Here is a 27,005-nt window from a genome sequence, read left to right on the forward strand (position 1 = left end):
AATATGTACCTATGTTTCAAATAAATTATAGAGAAATCAATTTAATAAAGTCTCTTCTAAATGAGTTAGCAGAGTAATAGGAATTTTCCATGACCTGAACATCTTTGAGGTTTTCATTTTTAAATAAAAAAGGAAGCTAACATTTAAAGTGAGATTTTACAAAAGTAGTATTTCAAACAGTTCTTAAGTCTCTAGAAATAACAAGGTTAACTGCCATCTAAAATGTGTCACAGTGGTGTCTACTATACTAACACAGAAGGGTTGTCCCTCTTCAAGGAGGAGAGAGGGAAAGGAGGAAGAGGCAGTCCCCAAACATCTCTCAGGCTGCCACCCTGCCATCGGCCTGCTCTGACTGCAGTTCTACCAGTCTGCTGAATAAAAGTGAAACCAGATCACGACGCCTTTCAAATACCCATCAAAGCAATCTTGGAATCAAGTTAAAGATTTTAATGAAGGCTGTTTACAGTGGTAACCAATTCACAGGCTTCCCTGACCATATTTAATGACAGCCCCTATGCTATTACTGATAAAACGTAACTTACAGTACCTTATTCTACCAACTACCAAAGACCAAAATTATTTTTTTATCCTCAGTGAAAAAACACTGCTGAAATGGTAGCACATACATTTCAAAGGCTGAAAATTCCTAGTTTTTAAGATGAGGAAACTAGGCACCAGAGCGAGTGCATGACTTGCCCCAAGTACAATCACGGAGATGGGGGTGGGGGGCAGTAGCAGGATGTGCCCCGTCTCTGAGCAGTGCAGTGCCCCTTCCTAATAGACCCTTCTGAAGGTAATTTACGTAGCAAGCTTTAAATAGACGTGTATTACCGTAACCATAATGTTTTGTTCAAGAGAATGTTTTCAGAATGTCCATCATCACACACACGCTCCCGCCCACTGAGATAGCTGGTGAAGCACGGAGAGGCAGCGCAGCACTGACAACACTCCCTGTGAGCCACGTGGAGCTGCCAACAAAGCTGCTCATCAGGGACACTGCAGAGCTCAGCCTGCTTCAGAGGAAGCCAGGTCTCAGAGATTCGTGTGAAACGCCGACAGCGTGTGGGGGGGGGGCGCCCTCCAAGAGAAGAGGCAGCCCGTCGGTCTGGCTGAGGGAAAGGCCTGCTCTCAGTCACAGTGTGGCTCAGGAGGGGACTGGATATTTGGGCTAGAACTCTCTTCTCATGGTTCATCAGGGCACGACTCCCTAGACATCTCTTGAACCCCATTTTGATTCTCCTCCCGTCAATTCAGTCTTCTGTACTATTGCCAGGGTTACCTTCGTAACAGACAAAGCTGATCACATCATCACTCCCTTGTTTAAAATCTTCCACAGTAACAGAGGAAATTATTAGGAAAACAGTGGAACAGAAAATTATATATAGACTGTGATTACAACTGGGTTAAAAAAAAAAGTGTTGAGTAAGGACTAGAAGAACAAGAAAGGTTAGAGTAACAGAGGCAGGGACGACCTTTTCAAAGCTTCTTTGAATGCTGTTGCTGTGCTTTATTACTAAAGTATTTCACCTTTACGTGGCCCCTCACCGCCTGTGAATAAGGTAGAAGTCTTTATGATGGAATGCCAGGCACCTACAAGCTCTTACCCACTGAGCTCTCCTGCCCCGCCTTCCACCACTCTCCTGCCACATGTGTGTTTGCAGCGTTCTGTGACTAGACCTTACACAACTATGTCAGTGCTAGCCCGTTATTTCTACCGTAAGAACTCTCCTCTGCATTACTTGGGAAAACCTGATTCTCCACGCCTACCCTCTAATGATGTAAGTAATACATGAATACGCTCTGATTATAAACAATTCAAACTATGAGGCCACATAGAGTTAAGCGTTAAAGGCTCTTTTACCACCCATCACTCCTCCACCACATCCCGAATCCCACTCCCTCCTCCACAGTTACAAGCCGATTAACTGGCTTGCTGTGATGGATTTTTCTAGCACTTAAGTGCTCCTAAAAGATTACTTCCATATCTGGCAAAAGCACAAGCACACATGGGCATCACTTTCCTCCTTCTATTTTAGATGGAGTGGAAAAGCTCTCTCTCTCTCTCTTTTGCTTTCTTACTCATTCAGCAGCCGGACCCAGATCTGAGAAGCCCTGGGATGGGTGGTACTGGTCAGCCTGCTACTAGGCAAAGGGGGAAAAACTCCCTCTCTTGGTCTTCATTTTATTATAGACTCACTGGACTGGCCAAGTCCCAAGCCTGGGTTTCAGCATTGGTGGGGAACAGCTTCTCTGTCAAAGTCTTTCCTAGTATTAGGGTTTGGGGCCAAAGCTCCAGCTAATAATTAAAACTTGCTTTGCAAGACAACTCACTGCCTATTGCATGATCTGAAGTAGATCTTGGGGCCGAGAGTCACCACGCGCACTTAAATTAATGGATTTAAGTTCAGTTTGGGCATGCTATGTAGTCATAAACAAAAGAGAATGGTTTTAAGTGCTGTTTTAATAAAACTGTTTATAAACAACGAGTCCCTCCTCATGGTGTCTCCCACGGTGGTATCCATATGCCCCAGGGCGTGATACTCTGATTTAGTAGACGCATCCCACACTAAATTTCTTTTGTGAATGTGATCTAATGGAAATCTCAAGAGAAACTGGCAAAAAAGCCATAGAGATCATGAATACTCTTGTCAGTATTTGTTTTGTTGCTTAATCAGTTTTAAGGAAGTCTTCTAAAGACCTGACGGATAATTTTTGTTTTCGTACTTAATGCCACATTGAAACAATATTATATTCTCCAAAAAGCTAATTTCTTTTCTTTCTTTTTTCAGTGGGAGAATTTGGTAGCAGTTTTAAGCTCTAGAGCCAAAGCATCCAAGTAACTGGTGATAATTGATGAAACAATCAGTACTAACCATGACTTTGGTAAATAGTCTGCGATCTTTCATGTGCCATCAGACATAATCACCTTAAAAAAAACATACTTTGCTGGTGACATTTTGATGAGGCACATACTCCATTAAACTATTTGTTGCTATAGAGAGCAGAGGTCCAACATGACTTAAAAGTAGTATAACATCATGATAACATCTTCGAGAATAGTTATCTTATGCACAGAAATGATTACAGAACACCCTTTACTGCCTGCTGAACAATGAAATAGATCAATGAGATACTTGTTTGAAGTATAATTATTTGATTGTTTGAAACTACGATAGCCTTCTCTTGCTTTATTTCTCCCAGAAAAAAACTGTTTGTAATTAAAAGAACATGCCCTTGTTTTACAGTCTCATGTTTTTTCTTCTTGTTTTATGTTGTTGTGCTCCAAAAAAAAACCCCAATGACATTTCCTAAAGCAAGATGTCTGTGTTACAGAGATAACCATTCCTGTAGAGGCTTTCTGTCCTCCAGGCTCTGTCACTATGGGAAACAGCACACTGATGATTCTGGCATACAGCAGGGATGGCAAACTGGTTTCATTTAAGGGGCCAACTCTGGTAGAAGACTAAGGACCGCAGGGAGCTGCATCTTGAGAAAGACAGGAATTGGGCTGGTCTGGAAACTTCCATCACCAATCAGAGGTACCTCACACAGGTATGGAAGTGCAGAACACTGGCATCTCTATCAAGTTAACAACTTGTTATTCTAGGAGTAAAACCAGAGTCTTCATATTCACTAACGTTATCAAGGCAAAATGGAGACTCTGAGTCAACAAGAAAAGCTGGTTTTTAATGGATCTGTCTATGAAAAGAAGACAGGGATCCCTAAGAAACCACCGTTAAGTGCTGTTCTCCAAGATTTTTTCAGAACTAAACTTACACACTATAAACAACACAACCTGGTGGCACACTTTCTGGACACTCAATGACTTTGTTTCAGTTTGGCTGTTAATCATTTTGTACTACGACACACACTGATCTGTATCTCAAATGGCACATTTTCAATTGATGTCTAATAGCTAAAAAATATAATTCTGCTTTTACTTGTTTTTTTTATTGTGTTGAGAGATTAATGTAGAATTTGTGTCTTTGTGAATACTTACCATGAATATCTTCATCTTCTAGTACACACTGAACTTTTCTAGACATACATTTTTAGCAAATGGTTTTTCTTTTTTTTTCTATTCTTTTTATTTTTTGACTGTGCCACACGGCTTGTAGGATTCTTAGTTCCCCAACCAAAGACTGAACCTGGGCCCTCGGCAGTGAAAGCTTGGAGCCCTAACCACTGGACCACCAAGGAATTCCCAGTGAATGTTTATTTTAAAATATGTTCTTTTATATAGTCCTAAATGCCAAGCAATTCTATTATATCACATTGCTTCATTCTATAATTTTTGCTCATTCTTTATTTAAAAAATTTTGTCAAAATCTGATTTAAAGAATGTCAAAGTACACAATTACATATTTCTATTTCCTTTTGTACAGCTGCCAAATTGAACAAACCGTAAGTTCTTTGGTGTATATCCATTATTTTAATCATTCTGCTGTTACAAAATATGTTTCAGTCTTTTGAAATAAAATATACTTTATCTGATACTATAATATTTTTCTATATTTGAATAGACACAGACTTTAGACCAATAGTTCTCAACTTTTTTCTTCCCCTAAACATTTGAGGAATATAATAGACTTCTTCAGAAGATGAGGAAGTATGGTTAAATGGTTAAGAACAGGCTAAAAGAAAATCAAGGATGCTATCAGCTATTAGTTCTATGACCTTCACCTCCATTTTCTCATTTATAAAATATGGATAAAAATAATGACAAGTCAGCGTTGCAAAGATAAATGTTACTAATGCACATAGAAGACTTAATACGATGCTTGATATATTAAAAGTCCAAAATACATTATAATGACAGCTAACACTATAATCTGTTAATAGTGACTCACAACCGAAGTGATTCTTAACTGAAGACTTCTGGGGGGCGAGGTAACCATGCATGATTGGATAATACCTCCAAAATGATTTCTCTACATCTCCCTATGAAATGCCCCTAATTGTTTTTGATCACCTTTCTAGCTTCTAGTTACTTACGCCTTTTATTGATTAAAAAACTGTTTGTTATTAGCAATAGCTTTTTAAGAGTTAAAGTAATAAAAATACACATCTTGTAGAAAATTAAAATACAGAAAAGTACAAAGAAAGTAAAATTTATCTGAAACCTCACCTCACAGAGTTAGGTCATTACAAGTATTTTGGTGGACATAATTCCAGATTTCTCTATATTATTTACATTTATATAAATATCCTAGAAAGGCTTTTTTTTTTTTTTTTGCGGTACGCGGGCCTCTCACTGTTGTGGCCTCTCCTGTTGCGGCGCACAGGCTCCGGACGCGCAGGCTCAGCGGCCACGGCTCACGGGCCCAGCCGCTCTGTGGCATGTGGGATCTTCCCGGACCAGGGCACAAACCCGTGTCCCCTGTATTGGCAGGCGGACTCTCAACCACTGCACCACCAGGGAAGCCCAGAAAGGCTCTTTTGATTCCTGTATTTGTTCACTCAACAGTGAACAAATAATAAATAAATGCATAGTACTATTGTATTGATCCTATTTTATTTAGCCTCCCCTATCATAGTTACTTAGGTTACTTTTAGACCAGAAAAGTTCCAGGACATTGTTAAATAATAGTGGTAACAGAAAGGTTAGAACAGAGAAGATAACAAAAGGTAACAGAAAAGATAACAGCTGTTGATTTGGTATGTACACTTTTTATGCTTAGAAGTTTTCTTCTTTCCTTATTTTTATAAAGAATTTCAATCAGAAATGAATATTAAACTTTGTCAAACATTGAATTTTGCAAAAGTTTTATATTTATAACTATTGAGATAACCACAGTGTTATTCTCTTAGCATTATTAATATGAATTCTGTTAATAGGTTTCCAAAGATTGAATCATCTTCACATTCTTGAAATGAACTTCATTTACTTGGAGCACAGTAGTATTCTTTTAACATTCCTCTGGATACTATTTGCTAATATTTTATATAGGATATATGCATAAATATTTATACATGACACTGACCTACTATCTTTATTAGGTCTGTGTCAGTGTTATGCTTTCTTCCTACAAAGTTATTAAGGAAACTTTCTTTCTGGAACAGTTTATATAATGCAGGATTAACTGTTGCTTCATGGTTGAAGCAACTGTGAAAAATGTGCATCTGTTACATTTTTTTAGAGGTAGCCCTGTGACAAATGTCTTTAAGTCTTCCATAGTTGCCAGTCCATTTAGTTTTTCTACTTTTTCCAGGGTCAATTACAGTAATTTGTATTTATTTTAAAATGTTTATTCTATCCAGGGTTTTGTAGAACACCAGAATAATTTAACAACTATTAAAGAAATTTAAATGATAGTCAAAAATCATCCATCCTCATTTCAATGCACCAGAAACAGTTTTACAGATGACTTTTACCAACCTTTCAAGAATAAGTAATTCCTCTATTATACAAGCTATTCCAGAGACTAAAATCATTTTCTGAGGCTAGTATAATCATGATAACAAAAAAAAGAGTACAAACAGATCACTGACCAACTTCACTTGAGAATATAGACACAATAAAGTATTGGCAAAGGGAATCCAACAGCAACTGGAGAAAAGAAAATCAAAACCAAGTAGGGCTGATCCCACTAAGACAAGGATGGTTCAACATTAAAACTGAAATAAAACCTTATAAATGTCAGCTACCGTATTAACAGATTAAAGGAAATAGCCATATGCCCATCTCAAAAGATGAAGAAAAGCATTTAATAAAATCAATTCTTGATTTAGAAACAAACAACTTAATTGGATATAGAAGGGAACATTTTTAACCTGATAAAAGGTATCTACCAAAACCCGAGAACAAACATCACACATAATGATGAAACTTAACAATTCTTACTAAAGACAGAAAAACAGTTACCTCAATCATTTGCCACTGCACTAGTAATTAAGTCCTAGCTACTTACCGTTACCAAATGTCAAGGGAAAAATGCACTTTATGTATTTTTACTTTCCTTTTAAAATTTTAATATTTCTGTGACTGGGTTCTGTCTTATAACCTCCATGGTATGACAGTCAAGTTGCCAGCATGTTTTTTCTATCTTACTGATACATAAAACAATGCTGCAGCTTGCAGCTCTCCAGTCTTCGCAGCAAGAAGATATAATAAATATTTAGGATAGACTTTGAGTACACCTGTCTCACAAGCAGGAGGCTACTGAGGAACTTTAGGTAGGGGAATGACATGGTGTGATTTGCTTTTTAGAGCGATCATTCTGATTGCTATGTAGATACTGGACCATAGGAACATAAGACTGCAAGTAGGGAAGATTCACTTGGACATTTTTTCAGTAATCCAGGTACCATGGATTAGAACAGTAGTGACAGAAATGATAAGAAGCAAAGTCAAGAGGCAGTAAGTGGACTGCAAAAAACTCAACTGTGTGAACTGTACGAACTGGGAGGTCAGGTTACTGTAGGGTTAATGAACAGGAATTCACGAATGAGCACACCTGGAAGTCCACCTGGAAAATCCAAATCCATATCCTGGCAGTGAGGGGTTTTGGAATCTCCCTGTTAGTTGGCACCTGTTCATTGGACTGACCCAGAGACACTGACCCAGAGACACTGACCCAGAGACACTAGGAGGACTCCAGAATCTCTGCTAATTTGCTCTTCCCTTCATGGCTGTCTCTTCCCACAGCTGTTTCTCCCTGAAAACAAGCACTACAGGTCACTCTTATTTGAGAAAAGACACTGGTCAGATGACTGGGACCAATGCCAACTGCGCCACATTCAAATCTCAGTTATAGGACCGTCTTACTGTAGTTCAATCTGAGATATGTTTTGAAGGTAGCATTGATAAGAATCCAGTTATTCAATCAATAAATATTTATTGTGCAGCTAATATGTGCTACTCTGGGTAATAATGATACAGCAGTAAATGAAATGGATAAAGTTCCCGCCCCTAAGGTACTTATTCATAGTTCTAGGGCAATGTGATGATGGACTGAAGTAAAATGCACTTACTGAACACTTATTATGTGCCAGACAGTCCTAATACTTCAGATGACTCTCTATCAAAGAGATGAAAAGACAGGTCTGGCTCCATTTTATGTTAAAAAAAGAGAAAAGATACCAATGTATGTGACTTAAAACTCAGATAATCCTCTACTTCTAGTCAATTTTTAGGATTACTCAAAGATATTATCTTACACTCCATTTTTTTTAAAGACTCAATTAAATTATTTAGAATATCTGTTCTTGATTGGTGAGAAATCTGACTTAAAAGATTCTAGCATTGTGCTGATAAAGTGTCTGAAAAGACTCAGACTCTAAAGAAAGTAGATTAGAAGCAATATGCAAACTAAGTAACGTAATATTTTCATAATCAACTTGTAATCTGCCCATATAAGCAGGTACGGTATTTGCAGCTGTGCTATACAGCAAAATTAAGTAGGCCACTTTTTCATTATGTAAAACAATAGAACGCAGTTCACTGTGTATGCTCAACATCAATATCAAAATTACACAAACATGGCACATATCAAGAAATCAAACAGACTGTTTACAAACAATCAAATACTTCCAAGAAAGAAAACTGCCCAATTGGTCATTTAAGTAAATATACTATAGAATAAACACAATTCATTATGTTAACTAAAATTAATGCAAACCTCATTTAAGTTTGCCTTAACCCATTCTTATCAATAAAACCTATGCTTTATCTTCAAGCCTAAATTTTATGATCACAATTTTACATGTTTTACTAGTTATAGAATTAGACAAATAAGAAAATTAGAGTAAATCCTTGGAGATTTATTTACTTTCATTCACTCCCAGTAAATGAAGCAAATCTCAAGTAATAAGCAGTGATTAAACCTGACAGTCACAAAGCATTTTTGTTCAAAAAAGCTCTGTTGTAAAGAAACATGCTTAATATATTCCCAACACTCATTTCAAGGAAGCTAAGCACAGAGAAGGGGCAACAGCAGTTAGAATAGAGGCCAAGAACGCAGGCTCCTTTCTTCCCAGCTGGTCAATTATTTTGTTGCTTTGCCTCTTTCAGCATTTGGACAGTGGCAGGGTCCTTTCTGCCTTTTTCTTTCTTTTTTTTTTCTTTTTTCTTTTTTTTACCCTGAAGAAGGTACTGTCCTCTTTTTTTAGGCAGAAAAAAAAGTGTATGCATGGCTCTTTTTTTTCTTAATAGCAATCATCCTCTACCATAAAATAAATACACTAAAGCACACTCAATATTATGTGTGAACTTTTAATAAAGACTAAATAGAATCTTCCTCTGTTTTCTTCCATATAACAATAATATATGTTAACTGCAAACTATGCAGACAATTTAGAAAGGTATTAAAGGAGGAAGGTGAAATTTGCCTGAAATTCTCCTACTCGTAAATAAACCCTACTTAGAAAAACATATTTCCTACAGGCCTATGGCTATTCAAAATATTTTATTATCAATGTCAAGAAATTTGCATAAAACATTAAAGTACTTATAATTTGGGACAAAGTGTTTTCTAAAGATTTGACTACTTTTTTTTCCTTGATGTTCTCTTTTCCTAACCATATCAAGGACCTTTTGGGAAACAGTCTAGTGCAGCAGCTTTCAAACCTTTTTGAACACAACCCACAGGAACAAAAATCACTTAATATTGTATGACCACATTCACATATACCCATGTATAACTGAAACAAAAGTTTCATGAAACAATAATTTCCCTCAAGACATATGATGCACTCTGATATTTTCTCTATTCTACTCTACTCCATTAAAAAAATAAAAAGGCTGGTTGTGTTGTGTGATTTCCCAACTCATTTATGGCTTTTACAACCTGCAATTTAAAAATCATTGATCTAGAGGAAAAATTCCCTAAATTCAGTGACCCAGCTTTGAAAACAGTTCTCTTAAGTAACCAGAATCAGGTCACTTAATCTCTTTCCTTCTGAGTCTTCCACTTATTGTACAGAGCTCAACAGTCAATAAGAAAATGCATCTAGGGAGATCAGCTCGGTGCTTTGTGTCGACCTAGAGGGGTGGGTAAGGGAGGGTGGGAGGAAGACGCAAGAGGGAGGGGATATGGGGATATATATATATATATATATATACACACATATATACGTAGAGCTGATTCACTTTGTTATACAGCAGAAACTAACACAACACTGTAAAGCAATTATACTCCAATAAAGATGTGAAAAAAAAAAAGAAAGAAAATGCATCTAAAAAACCCAACAAACCAACTAACCATATCATTGTGGGCAAACTTTAGTATTAGTAAGCAAAACTAATAAAGCAGGCAATCTCACTCAAGAAGAATCAGATCCAAAATACCCCAATAATTCATCACGTTACCATCAATACACAACTAGGTGCCTTCATAAAGTAGGCCCTATGAAACTGAGTTTGAGTCAATGGCTCACTCCAAGATTTTGACTGTATTGAACAGGAAACCAACTCATCCTTCACCAAACAGCTAAAACCCCACCAAGTGATTCCAAGTTACCCAGTATAATTAAAATAAACTGCATGGCAGCGGCACTATCAGATTTGTTTTTAATAAGTCAGATTAAAGCTCTGAAATAGCTCCAGCATCTTTTAAATACGTTTATGCAATGGCCCACTGGGCTATGTCACATCACATACTACACATGATAGCACATCCCCACTGGGATACTCCAAAGGAAATCTCTACAAAGATTTATTTTCTAGGAAATTTTACTATGGCAAACAACCACACAAAAAAACAAAGAGCCTATTTTGCAGTCAAATGCTCTGCCACTGAGCTATACCCCCCCCCCAAAAAAAAACTACTTTGAATTGGTTTAGGGCAGGAGTGACAAACTAGCAGCTAGTTGTAATACTCCAAAACACTCCAAAGTTTGTATACAGCCTTGTAATTCAGCTTAAATGAAAAAAGAAAACAACACAGTGGAAACTTATATTACAGTATATCTCACTTAATACTATATTATAGTATATAATATAATACACTATGTTATATTATCCACTTAGTGCCACAGGACAAAAATACAACCCTATGTGTCTGGTAGTTCCAAGTTAATTAACACTATGATAAAACCATTAAGGTAATAATTCAAATGAAATTTTGGACATTAGATTTTTTTTTTAAAGTAGAACACGTTAATGACCATATGAGAACCTGATATATACTTAAAGAAAATTAATGGTAAATAGGCCAGTCATCATAACTACTTCTCCACTTTCTATTAAGTTCCTTAGGAAACATGTCAAAAGCCCAAGTCTTTAATACTTACTTAAATACAAGTCTGATTTGAGTGTAAATCATTTCTATGGTATATCTGATACACTGCATGAATATTTTCAACAAAAAGCACAAAATTCAGCCAACATTGAGTTCACTAGAAAATTTAAAATGAACAACTATTAGCTAGAAATTAAAATATTTACATTGTGATTAGTAATGAACTGGTCAGTTAAATGTAGTATTAAAGTGAAACATGAGAGCTGCAAGTTCAGAACAGCTGGGATGTATAGGAGAAGGGAGGTATGGGCCCCTCACCTACAATTAAAGAATAATTCACACAGAAGGTACTTTAAGACGTTCTTGAAAAAAAGTGAGGGATGTAAACGAACTATGATGGAAATGTTCGACCCTTAAGATTAAAGGAAAATTGGAAAAAATAAATGACATGAAGAGAAGAACATCAGAACAGACAAAGGGCCAGGAAATAGGTCTCAGTGGGAGGAACAAAAATATGGGGTAGAGGAAGAGTGCAATGGAAAAGGTCAACAGATCAGTATCATTAGCTGAATGGTCTCTGAACTGACTGCTAAGAGCGAGCTGAGCTCTTTTAGGTGGAAAGAGGAAGGCTACTGAAAGGACTTAAAATGTAGTATAAATAGAAAAGAACTTTTTCTGCACTGTTCCACTGCACTGAATCACAGCAGAGATAAGAGGGAGTAAAAGGAAGAAACACAGCAGAGTCTCTGTGTGTCTGCAGATATGGACCAGCATCAGGTAATATCAGAGATAAGCTATGGAGAATAACCTTGGAGGCCACTTTGCTTCTGTTACAAATGGGCTAGTTCATTCATTCAACAAATATAAGCAATACTGTATACACTAATGTGTATTTTGCTAAGCGCTGGGCAGGATACAAACATATACAAAGTCACAGTCTTTGCCCTCAGGACTTACCATCAAACAGAGGACATACAATTACCAAAACTAGCAAGTGCCCCAGGGGTAGTTCAAAGTAACTGCTACAGGGTGTAGAAGTAAACATTCTCCCTCCCAGCTAGTGTGACTGGGGTGGGAGTGGGGGAGTGGAGGTGGAAGAGGGGTGCACTTTACTGATGAGGTAGCAGGAGCAGAGCTTTAAAGAATGAATAGAATTTCAGATGCTGGAGATGAAGGGAGCAGGGATTCAGGAAGGCAGGGCAACCTTGGGGTTGGCTGGAAAATAACTATAAAGAAAGAGAGAAAAGAAAAAAAGGAGACTGGAGTCAGACTGTACTGGTGTGTTTTTTTTCGGTCTTTTTTGCCGTACGCGGGCCTCTCACCGCCGCGGCCCCTCCCGCCACGGAGCACAGGCTCTGGACGCGCAGGCCCAGCGGCCACGGCCCACGGGCCCAGCCGCTCCGCGGCACGCGGGATACTCCCAGACCGGGGCACGAACCCGTGTCCCCCGCAAAGGCAGGCGGACTCCCAACCACCGCGCCACCAGGGAAGCCCTGTACTGGTGTTTTTAATCTCTAGTTCACTAACACCAGCATGCATACGTTTGACAAGCGTTTTTCAAATTCTTAATCTATCACAGAATATCTCCTAGGAAAAGAAAAATTAACTGAGTTTGAAATTTCACGATTTCACAAGAAAACCATCCCTAAATTTAGAAAGTTTTATAAAAAGTAATCAGTTCTCGGCTTCCCTGGTGGCGCAGTGGTTGAGAGTCCGCCTGCCGATGCAGGGGACACGGGTTCGTGCCCCGGTCCGGGAGGATCCCACGTGCCGCGGAGCGGCTGGGCCCGTGAGCCGTGGCCGCTGAGCCTGCGTGTCCGGAGCCTATGCTCTGCAACGGGAGGGGCCGCGGCGGTGAGAGGCCCGCGTACCGCAAAAACAAAAAAAACAAAAAAACAAAACATCAGTTCTACTGAAAGAGGCCAGATAGAGTAAACTGGCTGGATGTCCTCACACAGGTCACAATGGAGTCACTGTTAGTGAGAACTTCTCACACTCTGTCCGTGTGCTTTAACTCAATCCAGGAGGACTACCTCTCACAGGAAAGAGTTCAGTCACTACTGCCAAATCAAACTTAGCTTCTACACAAAAAGTATCGAATATGATTTTGGTGCTTCAAGTTTTTTACTAGACTGGGCTCAGAAAAAAATCACCGAACTCAATACAATCAGGCTAACAGATCTCAAACCTTTCCTTATTCTGAGTCACTTAAACATATCTTTATTTGAAGCTTTCATAATATTTCACACTTAGTTTCTCTTTATGGTATCTGGCAAAAAAATCTTAGTATTCCTTAAGCCAACAGAACACTCCTATTTTAAATAAACAGCAGATAACGGGGGTGGGGTGGGGTGGATGGACGACGTGACCCAGCAATGCCTTTTCTCACATTACCTTAACGGGCGTCTTGGCTAACCGACTTGTATGGGGTGCTTATTTTATCTGTCACCTTGGCTGGACCACAGTGCCTGCGTATCTCGTCAAACAGTATCCTGGATGTTTCTGTCAAGGTGGTTTTGGATGAGATTAACATTTAAATGGGTGGACTTTGAGTTAAGGGGATTACCCTCCATAACGTGGGTGGCTCTCATCCACCAGGTGAAGGCCTTAATAAAACAAACTGACCTCCATGAAGAAGAAGGAATTCTGCCAGCAGACTGAGTTTGGACTCAACTACGCCTCTTCCCTTGGGTCTGTCAAAGCTGCCAGCCTACCCAGCAGATTCTGACTAACCAGGCCTCCACAACTGCCTGAGGGAGCTGCTTAAAAGAAATCTCACTCTCTCTAATATATACACATTCTGTCTCTCTGGAGAACGCTGATTAATACAGATGGTAATGCCAGAACCAGGACTACAGACTATTAGTCAAACGATTTTAATTTCCAAGGAGAGGAGAAAAAAGAAGAAAGGAGAAGGGTGTAGTCAAAGGAAACAACATAGCTAACTTACACACACCTCTGTTTTTATTTCTCTCTACTTACAGCAAACAGATTAAGTGTATAAGCAAACCAACTTATACATACATATTTTAATGCTCTAAAACTAAAAAGTTTACTTTGGATTCATAAATTATCTCACAAAATAAATACTGAATGTTTTCCCTTTCTAGCCCGTTTTTCTTAAAACATCCACACATGTGTACACATTACCACCTTCAGCCCAACAAGAGTTCCAGAATTATTAGATCTCTATTTCCTGCCAAGGATGACAGATCCCAGTTACTGAGTTACTGATCTGCTACTACATAATCATTAGTAGTGACAAAATTAATCTTTATTTATTAAATAACAACTATATATATCAAAGAACTTCATAACTCTATCATCTCAAATCAGTATTTCTATTAATAATAAAGCCAATGCTATTAAGCAAAAGCTTCAGTAACATTCTGGGCTACTTTCAAATGGTGTTTTTAGGCTGTCTATGCCAATTATCCACCTTAATATGAAGTTTCTTGTGGCAAGTCAGCAACTTAACCAATTGGTTCAATTATTAACATTAGAAATCTATGTAGGGAATTCCCTGGTGGTCCCAGTGGTTAGGACTCCACATTTCCACTGCAGGGGGCACAGGTTTGATCCCTGCTTGGGTAACTAAGATCCTGAAAGCCATGTGGCACGGCCAATAAATAAACAAACAAACAAATATCTACATAGATCTATTAAGGTTGGTATCGTCTCATTTCATCTAAACCTGACTGAAAGGAGCAAAGAATATAATTAACTCGTAATTATATTCATTCTCATAGAGTAAATATCTCATCCGCAAATCATAACTATTTGAGAAGGGGTTAAAAAAAGGCATATCATACAGCTTCTAAAGAATGTTCTTCAGAGTAAATACTTGATTACTCCATATATGAATATCTTATGTAGCTATCGTTGAAAAACTATATAATATCAAACTCCAAAATTTAATTTTCAGCTGGCAGGAAGGTGAGCACATATTTTTTAAAAAACTATGGTAATGAATCTTTCCTTCAAGAACTAAAGAATAATTCAAGAGGCAGGTACCTGAAACAGTAAGATCCAGCCTGGGACAGAGGTTATCGTTTTAAGGAGACGATGGTGCAGTGTGCCTGTGATGCACAGAAGGGTCAGGAGTTTGGAAGGATCACTAAGAAGTCACACACAGACAGTACAGGAAACCACACTTCAGATGGGAAAGCCAAAGGAGGCAGCAGCAGAAAAACAACCGCTTACATTTTACAAAATATTTTGGATGAACACACTTTTAAACAGAGAGCAGTGGCATATCAAGAAGGGCACAGGAGTAGGAACAGTTTGCCTCAGTGAACAGGAATATTTTATCACTGATACTGTTCAGAATTGCCAGCATACGGTAACAATAAAAAGTAACGGGCCTCCCTGGTGGCGCAGTGGTTAAGAATCCACCTGCCAATGCAGGGGACACGGGTTCGAGCCCTGGTCTGGGAAGATCCCACATGCCGCGGAACTAAGCCCGTGCGCCACAGCTACTGAGCCTGCGCTCTAGAGCCCGCCAGCCACAACTACTGAGCCCGCGTGCCACAACTACTGAAGCCCGCGCACCTACAGCCCGTGCTCTGCAACAAGAGAAGCCACTGCAATGAGAAGCCCGCACAGAGCAACGAAGAGTAGCCCCCGCTCATGGCAACTAGAGGAAGCCCGTGGGCAGCAACAAAGAACCAACGCAGCCAAGAATAATTAATAAATAAATTTTTCAAAAGTAACTACTTTTCGTCTGTTTATTATTTTTAAATCAGCTACAGACAGTGCATCCCTCTGTCACCTGCACCTAAGTGCACTGCTCCACTGCATCTGTCTCCTGGTACACCACCAACAGAGACTTCTGAGATGACCTGCTCTATACTGTCTCTGTGCCAAAGACAACTTGTTCTGGCCGTATCAATAGAAAGAGCTCTCCCAAGAGAGACACAAAAGAAATCAGACTTTGAAATTATTTTCACTACTGTAGTTAATACTAATGTGAGTAGTTCAGGTATATTATACATTAACATAAAAATTAAATACTGGTTTAAAAATCAGTTTGTATTCATCTAATGAACATACATATTTTAGTGATGACCAATACTTACATTAGAAAGAAAATGTAGCGTTATCGTAGCATAATTAACTCTATGGGGAAAAACCAGATTCTATTCTTTTAGAATCATAAAAAAGGTCAGTAACTCAAAAGTAGTAATAGTTTTTCCCTAAGTTCACTCTACCCCTAAAAGCTGAAATTTATATTCAGTTTTATAGAGCGACAAAGGATTTTTTTTTTTTTTTTTTTTTTTTGTGGTACGCAGGCCTCTCACTGCTGTGGCCTCTCCTGTTGCGGAGCACAGGCTCCGGACGCGCAGGCCCAGCAGCCATGGCTCACGGGCCCAGCCGCTCCACGGCATGTGGGATCTTCCCGGACCGGGGCACGAACCCGTGTCCCCTGCATCGGCAGGCGGACTCTCAACCACTGCGCCACCAGGGAAGCCCACGACAAAGGATTTTTCACATTCATGTTCTATAAATTCATTGTTTATAAATAAAATAACCTAATTCTATTAAAAATAAAGGAAAATTTTTTGCATAAGGGAAAAAGTTATTTCAACCAAATTTCTGATGTGTTATTGGTCCTACTCTAAATGGTTTCTAGATTTGACAACTGGAGATAAACTAACTACCACTAAACTTATTTCAAGATTTACTGAAGACAGATGAAAGAACTAGAAACTAAAACACCTGACTGAAGGCCAGAGACTGAATGCAGAGAGCATTCAGAGCAGCCTGGAAAGAATATCTGCGTGAGGGGCAGAGCAGCTCCACCTCCAAGTTGGCGACGGGTTTTTTCCTAATGTACACATGTGACTAGAGACCAAGTCATCACTTCCAGTATTGTGTTTATAATTGTTTGAAATGAAGGCACACTTTACTAGAGTTACTACATTACGCAATATGAAAGGGGAAAAGGGGAATTTGAGATTTACATAATTTAAATCTATGAAGATTTAATGAACAATGCACCATTTAATCACCAATTTAATGCTATATGGGTTTTTTTAAAAAAGGGCATAAACTATTCTGCCATGTGAAATAAAAATAAAGTCAGTTTCTGAAGTTTCTAAATTCGTAAAAATTTATTGCAGCTTAACATGACAAGGCACTCAATAATGTACTCAATCATGATTATTAAAGGCTGTTGGCAGAGAGACTGCTACTAACATAGTGGGTTTAAAAATAAGCAGATGAATGCTCCTCTTCTAATATACAACTTAGGATACAGTAGGCTCCAAAGGGTTATTTTCAAGTTACTCATAAACATACCAACTTCTAGAGTTTGCCTGGCATATAATATTCAATGTAAAGCAGGCCAATATGTTATTTACAGACTTGAAGAAAACCCCGAAAGCTTAGCAAAACAAATGTGCCCTCTTTCACCTCTTCAGCACCAGCTTAACGTATGTCAAGAAGCAGGATGCATTACACAAAAGCACAAGGCTAGGCTAGTTTTGAGACTAGCATTCCCACTTCCTCTATAAGGTTTGCAGGCCTGTATAGCACTGATATCTAGAGACAACTAAAAAATCATCCAACTCCAAATGCATCTTTCTGGCTTAAACCTAACTATATTTCAACTTACCAAATCCCTGTGCAACACCCAGTTAGCATGCAGGTAGTGAATCCCATCTAGGATCTGATACAATAGTGACTTCACCATTCCCCGAGGTAACTGTACTGGCTTCTTGTTTGCTTTAGACGCTCTGTGAAACTTGATTATATGCTGAAACAAAGAAAAATATCACCAGAAGCTTAAAAAAGGAAAGACAGTTTGATATATAATATTTTCCTAACAGAAAAACACTCAGGGATTTCCAAAGGTTTGAAAATATAATTTCACGTTCTGCTGGATAACATAAATAACCTTAAATTTTCCAAATAACTAGAGCTAAAATGTCATTTCCTAAGCATATGATACGGTCTCAGAAAATAAATGATGACAACAGAGAAGTAATGTGATTTTATTTTTAAAGTATAATTAAAAATTACTTTCAGAGTTACTTGACCCCTGTTTATCTGGTGAAAATTTTCAAGAAAAGAGTATTTTTTATTCTGCAGTGATTAAATGAAAAAAAAAAAGAACAGATAGAGTTCTGGCTGGTTGACATAGCATAGATGTGGTACCTATTTACAATACATGAGTTATAAAGAAAGCAAATGGGAAAATATTTCAATTAAGTACACCCAAGCACAAAGGAATAACACGTAAATGACCAATTCACACTGGACATAATTAGAAATATGAAAGCTTCTTCAGACGAGGAAAAAAAACAGCCTTGTAACATCCATCAAAGGTTTCTAGGTATCAATATAATGTTAGTGGACATCCGGTAAACACAATACCACTTTATAAACAGAAAAATCATTTTACAAATAAATGTACCTCAACAGAAACAAGATACAATGTTTCAAACTCTTGACAGGTTTCATTTTAATTAAAGTTCTCTTAAACTGCAAGAAAATCTACAAGTCAGCTGCAGCCAACTCTGCTGTGTGCACCACTGTGCACATGCCTGTGTCTAACATGCGCAAGAGCAGACTCCTGACCAGTATTTGTGAGGGAATATCAGGCGTATTCTTGAACTTAATAAAAATAATTGAGGAGTGAGATATTTAATATTATACATTAACCTTTTCATTTCTACTTTCTTATGATATAGAGGTAGAAAATGGGTAAGAAATAACTAATGACTAATGAGTGAAGGAGTTTTATCTTCCAAAGAAAAAATAAAAAGCAAAGGTTTATTTCAGAAGGTAAGGGGTATCAGTCAGTACATATGTAGTATGATTAATCTATGCTTTCGTAGCAGCATTACATTATGTTAACTTCCTTCTCAGTAATTTTTTTAAAGTATTTAAGAAAAGGCAAACAAAACAGAGCTACAATAACTCTTAATAATCTAGACTGTTTGTCACCTATCCTAAGAAATGATGTGACAATCAAGTCTGTTCACCTTAAGAAGAACCAGTGGCCCTCAGAGCTTAAAAAAAAAGAAGATTAAAATACATTAAAAAAATTAAAACCTGCCAGAGTAAGAATGAAAGGAACAAATATTTAGGGAGGTAAGATAACCAACTGATGCCATATACCACTTCTTTAGTTATATTCTCATTAGGGTATTACATATTACTTTTTAACCAATATTTTATAACTACAAAAAACTACAGTAAGAGAATTTTTTACCTTCATTTTTATTCCAGGGCAATATAACAAATATGCAATATGTATACCATAAGATTTCACCAACACCTAAGTGATTTTTTTAAATGATCTTTTTACTGCAACTGTTTTCTTACCCTCTGCTGCCTTACCCCATCTAATTCATTTCAATATCCAAATTAAAATAAGAAAATAAAATGGATAAAGAATAGGTTTTAATAAAATTGAATCACCATTTGGTTTTTATTAAAATGAGCATTTAAAGTACTTATTTGGCTTAAATGAGTATTAATAAGATGATGATAAAGCCAATGGTGACTATATGCACAACATTACATGCAGTATAATTTGTGAAAGCATAATTATACCTACATATAAAATTAAATATTACATACCAGTTTGTGAGAAACCATAGTGAATACAATGCGATCTCCTATGCTCAACTATGTTTTATTACAAATCGCCTTTACAAACCAGCCTGGATATTTTCTCATAAATTTGGATTATATAATTTGATTTTGTGTTAGATTTCAGTATGATGAATGTTCAATTCAATACTGGCCACCCTGATGTAATGAATTTTTATTAACAGAATCCTAATTTGATTAGATCTCTTTTAAAAGAACAGAAGCCAACAAGAAAAAAATATTTACAACCAGTATGAACCCTGGACAATAGTTTCATAAAACAGAGAGAAAATTTCATGTGTCTATTTTCTGTTTGAAAACAGTTCTTTCCAGACAACTTACAAAAATAATTTGAATCAAACCACATTTAGTCATGGAAAACAGGAATCTACAAACAGTATGAAAACTTTTTTTTCTAAATCTGAAAGCATATGACACCAAAATAAGTTTCAGTTTCTGAAGTCTGTTAAAGTTAAAATTATGTAAATGAGGATACTTCTGGAAATTAGCAAAAGAGTTTAAAACTATTTAACTATTTTCAGAAGGTGAATTTACTTTTAAACAGTTTTACTAGGATTTGTGCTAGTTTTATTTCAAAATTTTGTATTTGCATTTACGAACTACAGCTGAATGAAAGAATAAATTATTTTGAAGATTTTGAAATTGAGCCAGGATACTATAATCCCTTGCATGTTTTCTCTTTTATTTAGCTCAATAAATGCACAGTCACGCTAATTTAGTAAATACAGATAGGATGCAAAACACAGTGAAATATTTAAAGACCTTATTACTTAGTAAATATCAGAAAAATATATCTCACAGTACTGAAGTAGTTGCTAATGAATTAACTTGACGTAATACTGGGTTTTGTTTACTTGTTTTGTTTTTTAAACTGAAATCTGTGTTAACATGTTCTTCACCCAAGATTGATCAGGATATAAGTTTTGTATGTTTCAAAATTATTTGGGCTATCCTATTATAGATTTTCATCTATATATATCATTAATCTTATCCCCAAGATGGCCTTTCAGGTTTTTTTTAAAAAATGTAGCTGTTATATTTAATAAAGGAGTAAATTTTATAGTTACTTAAGGCTTCTGTAAATCCTATTTCAAAAATAATCTGCTGAGGGCTTCCCTGGTGGCACAGTGTTTGAGAGTCCACCTGCCGATGCAGGGGACACGGGTTCGTGCCCCGGTCCGGGAAAATCCCACATGCCACGGAGCGGCTGGGCCCATGAGCCATGGCCGTTGTGCCTGCGCGTGTGGAGCCTGTGCTCCGCAAAGGGAGAGGCCACAACAGTGAGAGGCCCACGTACCGCAAAAAAAAAAAAAAAATGTAAATCTCATACGAAGATGAGCTCCCAAAATTGTTTTCAGTCAGTCCCTCTTAATCCCCAACTGAAACCATGGCTCCATGTCCACCAACAATTCACCTTACCCAGAGGTCATGTTCAGCGTAGTCAAACAGAAGCCATACTTTCCTATCAGCATGAGACAGAAACACCTTCTGAAGAGAGATGACATTTGGATGCTTAAGCTCTCGAAGTAACTGCAAAACAAAGGAGATTCATTAAAAATCTTTGCCATAAAAATAGCATTAAAAACCCCATACCATTTGTAATTCAAAGGCAATACAAACCTAATGGCAATCAATCCTAAAATTCTAATAAGTACCCATACAATTTTGAGATGCCCATAAAAATGAGTAAAAATCAGTGGAGAAAAGACACTGAAAAGATATAACTGTGTAAATCTGTCTGTATGGTTGCTATTGTTTAGTTGGTTTCTTTTTTTGTTTTGTTTTAATGTTTTTATTATGGTAAAATATATACATAACATAAAAAATCACCATTTTAACCATTTTCAATTCAGAAGCATAAGTACACTCACAATGTTGTGCAACCGTCCCCACTATCCATTTTAGAACTGTTTCATTATCCTAAACAGAAACTCTGTACCCATTAAACAATAACTCCCCACTTTCCTCTCCCCCTCAGCCCCTGGTAACCTCTATTCTACTTTCTGTCTCTATGAATTTGCCTATTCTAGGTACCTTATATAAGTAGAATCATACAGTATTTGCCCTTTTGTGTCTGGTTTATTTCACTTAGCATAACGTCTTTAAGGTTTATCCATGTTGTTGCATGCATCAGAATTTCATAGCTTTTTAATGGCCAAATATTGGGTTGGCCAAAAAGTTCCTTCGGCTTTTAAGTATAAATTAAAGACACATTTTTCAATTTCACCAAGAACTTTACTGAACAACGTATTCACCGTTTTGCTCCACTACTTCTGCCATTTTTCAGGCAACTTCATAATTCCATCTTCCCAAAACTTTTTATCTTTTTGAGCAAAGAACTGTTCCAGGTACCTTTTACAGTCTTCCAGGGAATGGAAATTTTTTCCATTAAGAGAATTTTGTAAAGACCGAAATAAATGGAAATCCGAAGGTGTAACGTCTGGTGAATACAGCGGATGAATGAGAACTTCCCAGCTAAGCTGTAACAGTTTTTGCCTGGTTATCAAAGAAACATGTGGTTTTTGCATTATCGTGATGGAAGATCATGCATTTTGTTGACTAATTCTGGAAGCTTTTCGTCAAGTGCTGGTTTCAGTTGGTCTAACTGGGAGCAGTACTTGTTGGAATTAATCGTTGGGTTTTCCAGAAGGAACTCATAATAGAGGACTACCTTGCAATCCCACCATATAAACAACCTTCTTTGGATGAAGACCAGCCTTTGGTGTGGTTGGTGATGGTTCATTTCGCTTGCCCCACGATCTCTTGCATTCCACATTACTGTACAGTATCCATTTTTTTTTTTTTTTTTTTGCAGTACGCGGGCCTCTCACTGCTGTGGCCCCTCCCGTTGTGGAGCACAGGCTCCAGACGCGCAGGCTCAGTGGCCGTGGCTCACGGGCCCAGCCGCTCCGCGGCACATGGGATCTTCCCGGACCGGGGCACGAACCCGTGTCCCCCGCATCGGCAGGCGGACTCTCAACCACTGCGCCACCAGGGAAGCCCCAGTATCCACTTTTAATCACCCGTCACCATTCGTTTTAAAAATGGAACGTTTTCACTACATGTGAGTAGAGAATCGTATGCAGAAATACCTTCAAGAAGGTTTTATTCTCTTTAACTTATGCGGAACCCAAACATCAAAGCGATTCACACAACCAAGCTGGTGCAAATGATTTTCAACGCTTGATTTGGATATTTTGAGTATGTCAGCTATCTCCCAAGTGATGTAACGTTGATTGTTCTCAATTAAGTTCTCGATTTGGCCGCTATCAACTTCAACTGGTCTACCCGACTGTGGAGCATTGTCCAGAAAGAAACCTCCAGCACAAAACTTCACAAACCACTTTTGACACGCTCAATCAGTCACAGAACCTTCTCCATACACTGCACAAATCTTTTCTTCGTTTCAGTTGTGTTTTTACCTTTCTTGAAATGATAAAGCATAATGTGCCAAAAATGTTGCTTTTTTCTTCCATCTTCAATATTAAAAGGCTACACAAAAACTCACCAATTTTGATGTTTTTTTTTAAATGCACACTAATATGACAGCTGTCACAATACAATCTAACAAAATTGATTCTAATGAAGTTAAAGACAACTCAGTGTTACTAGAGCTGTCTTACGGGAAAACTGAACAAACTCTTAGGCCAACCCAATACATTCCATTCCATTTATATACCACATTTTGTTTATTCATTCATCAGCTAATGGACACTGGTTGTTTCCTCGTTTTGGCTACTGTGAATAATGCTGCTATGAACATTGGTGTACAGGTACCCGAGGCCCTGCTTTCAATTCTCTGGGTAAATACCTAGGAGTGGAATTGCTAGATCATATGATAATTCTATGTTTAACTTTTTGAGGAACCACCAAACTGGTTTTCACAGCAGTTCTACCATTTACATTCCCCTCAGCAGTGCATGCGAATTCCAATTTCTCCACACCCTCACCAACTTTTATTTACCTTTTTAAATTTTCTTTTTGTAATAGTCACATCCTAATAGGTATGATGTGGTATCTTGCTGTGCTTTTGATATGCAATTCCCTAATGACTAATGATAAGCATCTTTTCATGTGCTTACAGGTATATCTTCTTTGGAGAAGTTGTCTATTCAAGTCTCCTGCCTAATATCTAATATGCGGGCTCTAGAGTATAGGCTCAGTAGTTGTGGCTCATGGGCTTAGTTGCACGCGGCGTGTGGGATCTTCCCGGACCAGGGCTCAGACTGTGTGGATTCTTAACCACTGTGCCACCAGAGAAACCCTCTCTGCCTATTTTTGAATTGGGTTTTTTGTTGTTGCTATTGAGTTGTAATTCTTTACATAGTCTAGATATTAATCCCTTAGCAGATATATGATTTACAAATATTTTCTCCCATTCTACTAGTTGCCTATGTTTTGACATCACAAAACAATTAAACTTAAAACAAATCTGTAGCTTGTAATTATTTTAAAAAACTATCTACAGTCGTCCCTCAATATTTGAGGGGGACTGATTCCAGGATCACCCCTCAACCCCACCCTGCCCTAGGAGGGTACCAAAATCCCCCAATGCTCAAGTCCCTTATACTTTAAATCATCTTCAGATTACTTATAATATCTATTACAATGTAAATGCTATGTAATTAGTTGCTGGAGCATGGTAAATTCAAATTTTGCTTTTTGGAACGTTCTGGAAATCCCCCCCCAATATTTCCTATCCATGGTTGGTTGAATCCATGGATGCAAAGGGACAACTGTAACAGCAACAATAGAAAATACAAAATTCATCGCCACCAAATATCAGATAAGAACTAAGATCTGTAACTCTGTGAGATACAGTACCTATTTTTTCTATAAATTACAAAGGAAAGTTGAATAAAATTTTGTAAACTTTTCACGAAATAATAAAGAGCTTATACAGACAGAAACTTGCAAGTAGAACACATTTGCATGGGTTTATTAACCTTTCTCATCTCCTAGAAAGACATTCTTCTATTTAAAATCTTTCATCTCCTTATTTTATCTCCATTTAATAACCCAAGTGGCACTAATGATCCGTAAGTTAAAAAGCATTCCCACCCCACCATGCAAAAACAAATACAACAGCAACAATGACAAGAAAAAACTTCTCATGAAGCCTGATATTCTGTCTCTATCAGTTAGAACTGACTTAGTGCCTTGCAAATGTGTTCCAAATACATGACAGACATGTAAGAAAGTCAAGGTTTTAGAACTTAGGACTTCAGTACCTTTTCTAAGAACACTCTTCACCAAAACAAGTATCAAGGTAAATGTAATGTTAACAATATATTAGGGGCTCTGAAATGAATTCAGCAAAGGAAAGACTATGAATGGACTATATATTAAGTCATTTATATTAATGATTACTCTCTGGAAAGTGATGGTTATTTTATTCAGGAGCAAGATTAAATTCAAGTTATATATTTCTGCTTTTAGAATATAATTTACAACTTATGAAACTCCAGAGATATACACAAGTTCTCAGAAACTTAAGGTCAATATCTAAAACTGACCATTTGCTAATTAATAAACAAGGCAAAGAATGTGATACGGGAAAGCCTGGACTTCAGGGTCGCCCAAGCTCAGCCAGCTGGCTGGAAGAGTGGACCTGGCCCTAAGTGCACGTCAGTTCTGGGTCAGGGTTTTCTCCATTACCTCACAACTGGAACACACTTCTCAGCTGGGCAGCTATTTCAAATCCTTTCTGGAAATCAGCAGGGTAGAAATTATAACAAACTCCAAAGCTTTGGCAAAAGCTCTCTCCAATGATTAGAAACCTACATATAAAGCTATTCTTAGATGTCACCTCCATCTCACCTCCAAGATGAGGTTTAGCTCTTGTATTAAAAAGGAAACAGCAGCAACCATTTTATTAAGCTCTTCCTAGGCGCCAAGTATGGGGCTAAGCATACAACATGCGCCATCTCACTTAATCAGGAATTACCCTATGAAATATTTATACTCTTACTTTACAAAGAGGAAATGGTGGTGTAAGGGGATTAAATAATTTGCTCAAGGTCACATTCCTAGGTAGTGGCTAGAATCAGGATTCAAATGCTTTCAAAATTAATTAATTTCTAAAATACAGAGCCAGTAATTTGGTCTAACAACAACACGTCCCAAGACCTAACACCCAGGGGGAGTAATGCTTATCATCCAGAGACACAGATATTTTAAATATATACTAGGTTATGAACTGGACAATGGTAGGCACTGTGTCTAGCTCAGCACCGTACTGCTAGTTTCTAGCACACTGCCTGGTACGTGCTCATTAAATACCTGGTAAAGACATGAATAACTGAGTTCACGAATAAAGAAAATACACCAACTAAAGGGCATCATACAACACACCCTTTGGCTTCTAAACTGTGGGCTAAGATCAATGCTTTCATCAAAAAATCAATCCACTTTTATTTTTAAAAAATCTGATTAGTCAAATATTAAGTCTTTGAGGGCAATGATTTTAATAGTAAGTGCTATTACTATGGTAGTAAGTAATGGTAAGTGTTATGGGCTGTCCTCCCAAAATTCTTGTGTTGAAGCCCTAACCCCCGGAACTTCAGAATGATTCTATTTGGAGATAAGGCCTTTAAAGAGGCAATTAAGTTAAAAACAGGTCAGTAGGATGAGCCCTAATCCAATCTGAATGGTGAGCTTACAAGAAAAGGAGATTAGACGCACAGAGAGATGACCACATGAAGAGGCCACAAGAGGGTGGCCACTTGCAAACCAAGGAGAGAGGCCTCACAAGAAACAACTCTGCAGGCACCCTGATCTTGGATCAACAGCCTCCAACAGTAAGAAAATAAGTTCCTGTTGTTTAAGCCACCCAGTCTGCAGTATTTTGTTATGGCAGCCTTGGCAAACTAGTACAGTAAATAGCTATTACTACTGAGTAAGTACAACACGCTATGCTGGGAGATGGGTCTCTGCGGGATTGGAGATGGAGCTGAGAGTCTCAGTGGCGAAATGCCTCTAAGTAAATATTTACACTGAAGCACTTCCAAAAGACCAGGAAGCTGGGCTACATTTAGCAGAGCTAATGCCTGCCACATGCCAGGCCCTGCGGCAGATGCTGCACTAGGTGCCGGGATATAAAATGTGCTGAGACCTTCCGCTGAAGTCCTCTGGCAGCAGACAAGTTCAAGTGAGCAGGCAGTTCGCGTGCTGTGGCTGCAGCAGTGCTAACTGGCATTGACT

At 37.9% G+C, this 27,005-nt stretch overlaps 1 protein-coding gene across 9 annotated transcripts in view; it reads right to left on the reverse strand.

The window, feature by feature from the left end:
• The window catches only part of CDK8 (cyclin dependent kinase 8), a 152,038-nt gene that overhangs the window by 66,850 nt on the left and 58,183 nt on the right, over positions 1 to 27,005 (reverse strand). For all 9 annotated transcript variants that reach the window (XM_049700925.1, XM_049700924.1, XM_033409442.2 and 6 more), the window contains exons 3-4: positions 21,222 to 21,332; positions 17,797 to 17,937 (exon numbers count right to left, since the gene is read on the reverse strand). In XM_049700925.1, coding sequence (XP_049556882.1) covers positions 17,797 to 17,937; positions 21,222 to 21,332 — 252 coding nt within the window. The remainder of the gene's footprint in view (positions 1 to 17,796; positions 17,938 to 21,221; positions 21,333 to 27,005) is intronic.

Source organism: Orcinus orca, chromosome 18 (assembly GCF_937001465.1).
Source record: "Orcinus orca chromosome 18, mOrcOrc1.1, whole genome shotgun sequence".
Lineage (NCBI taxonomy): Eukaryota > Metazoa > Chordata > Mammalia > Artiodactyla > Delphinidae > Orcinus > Orcinus orca.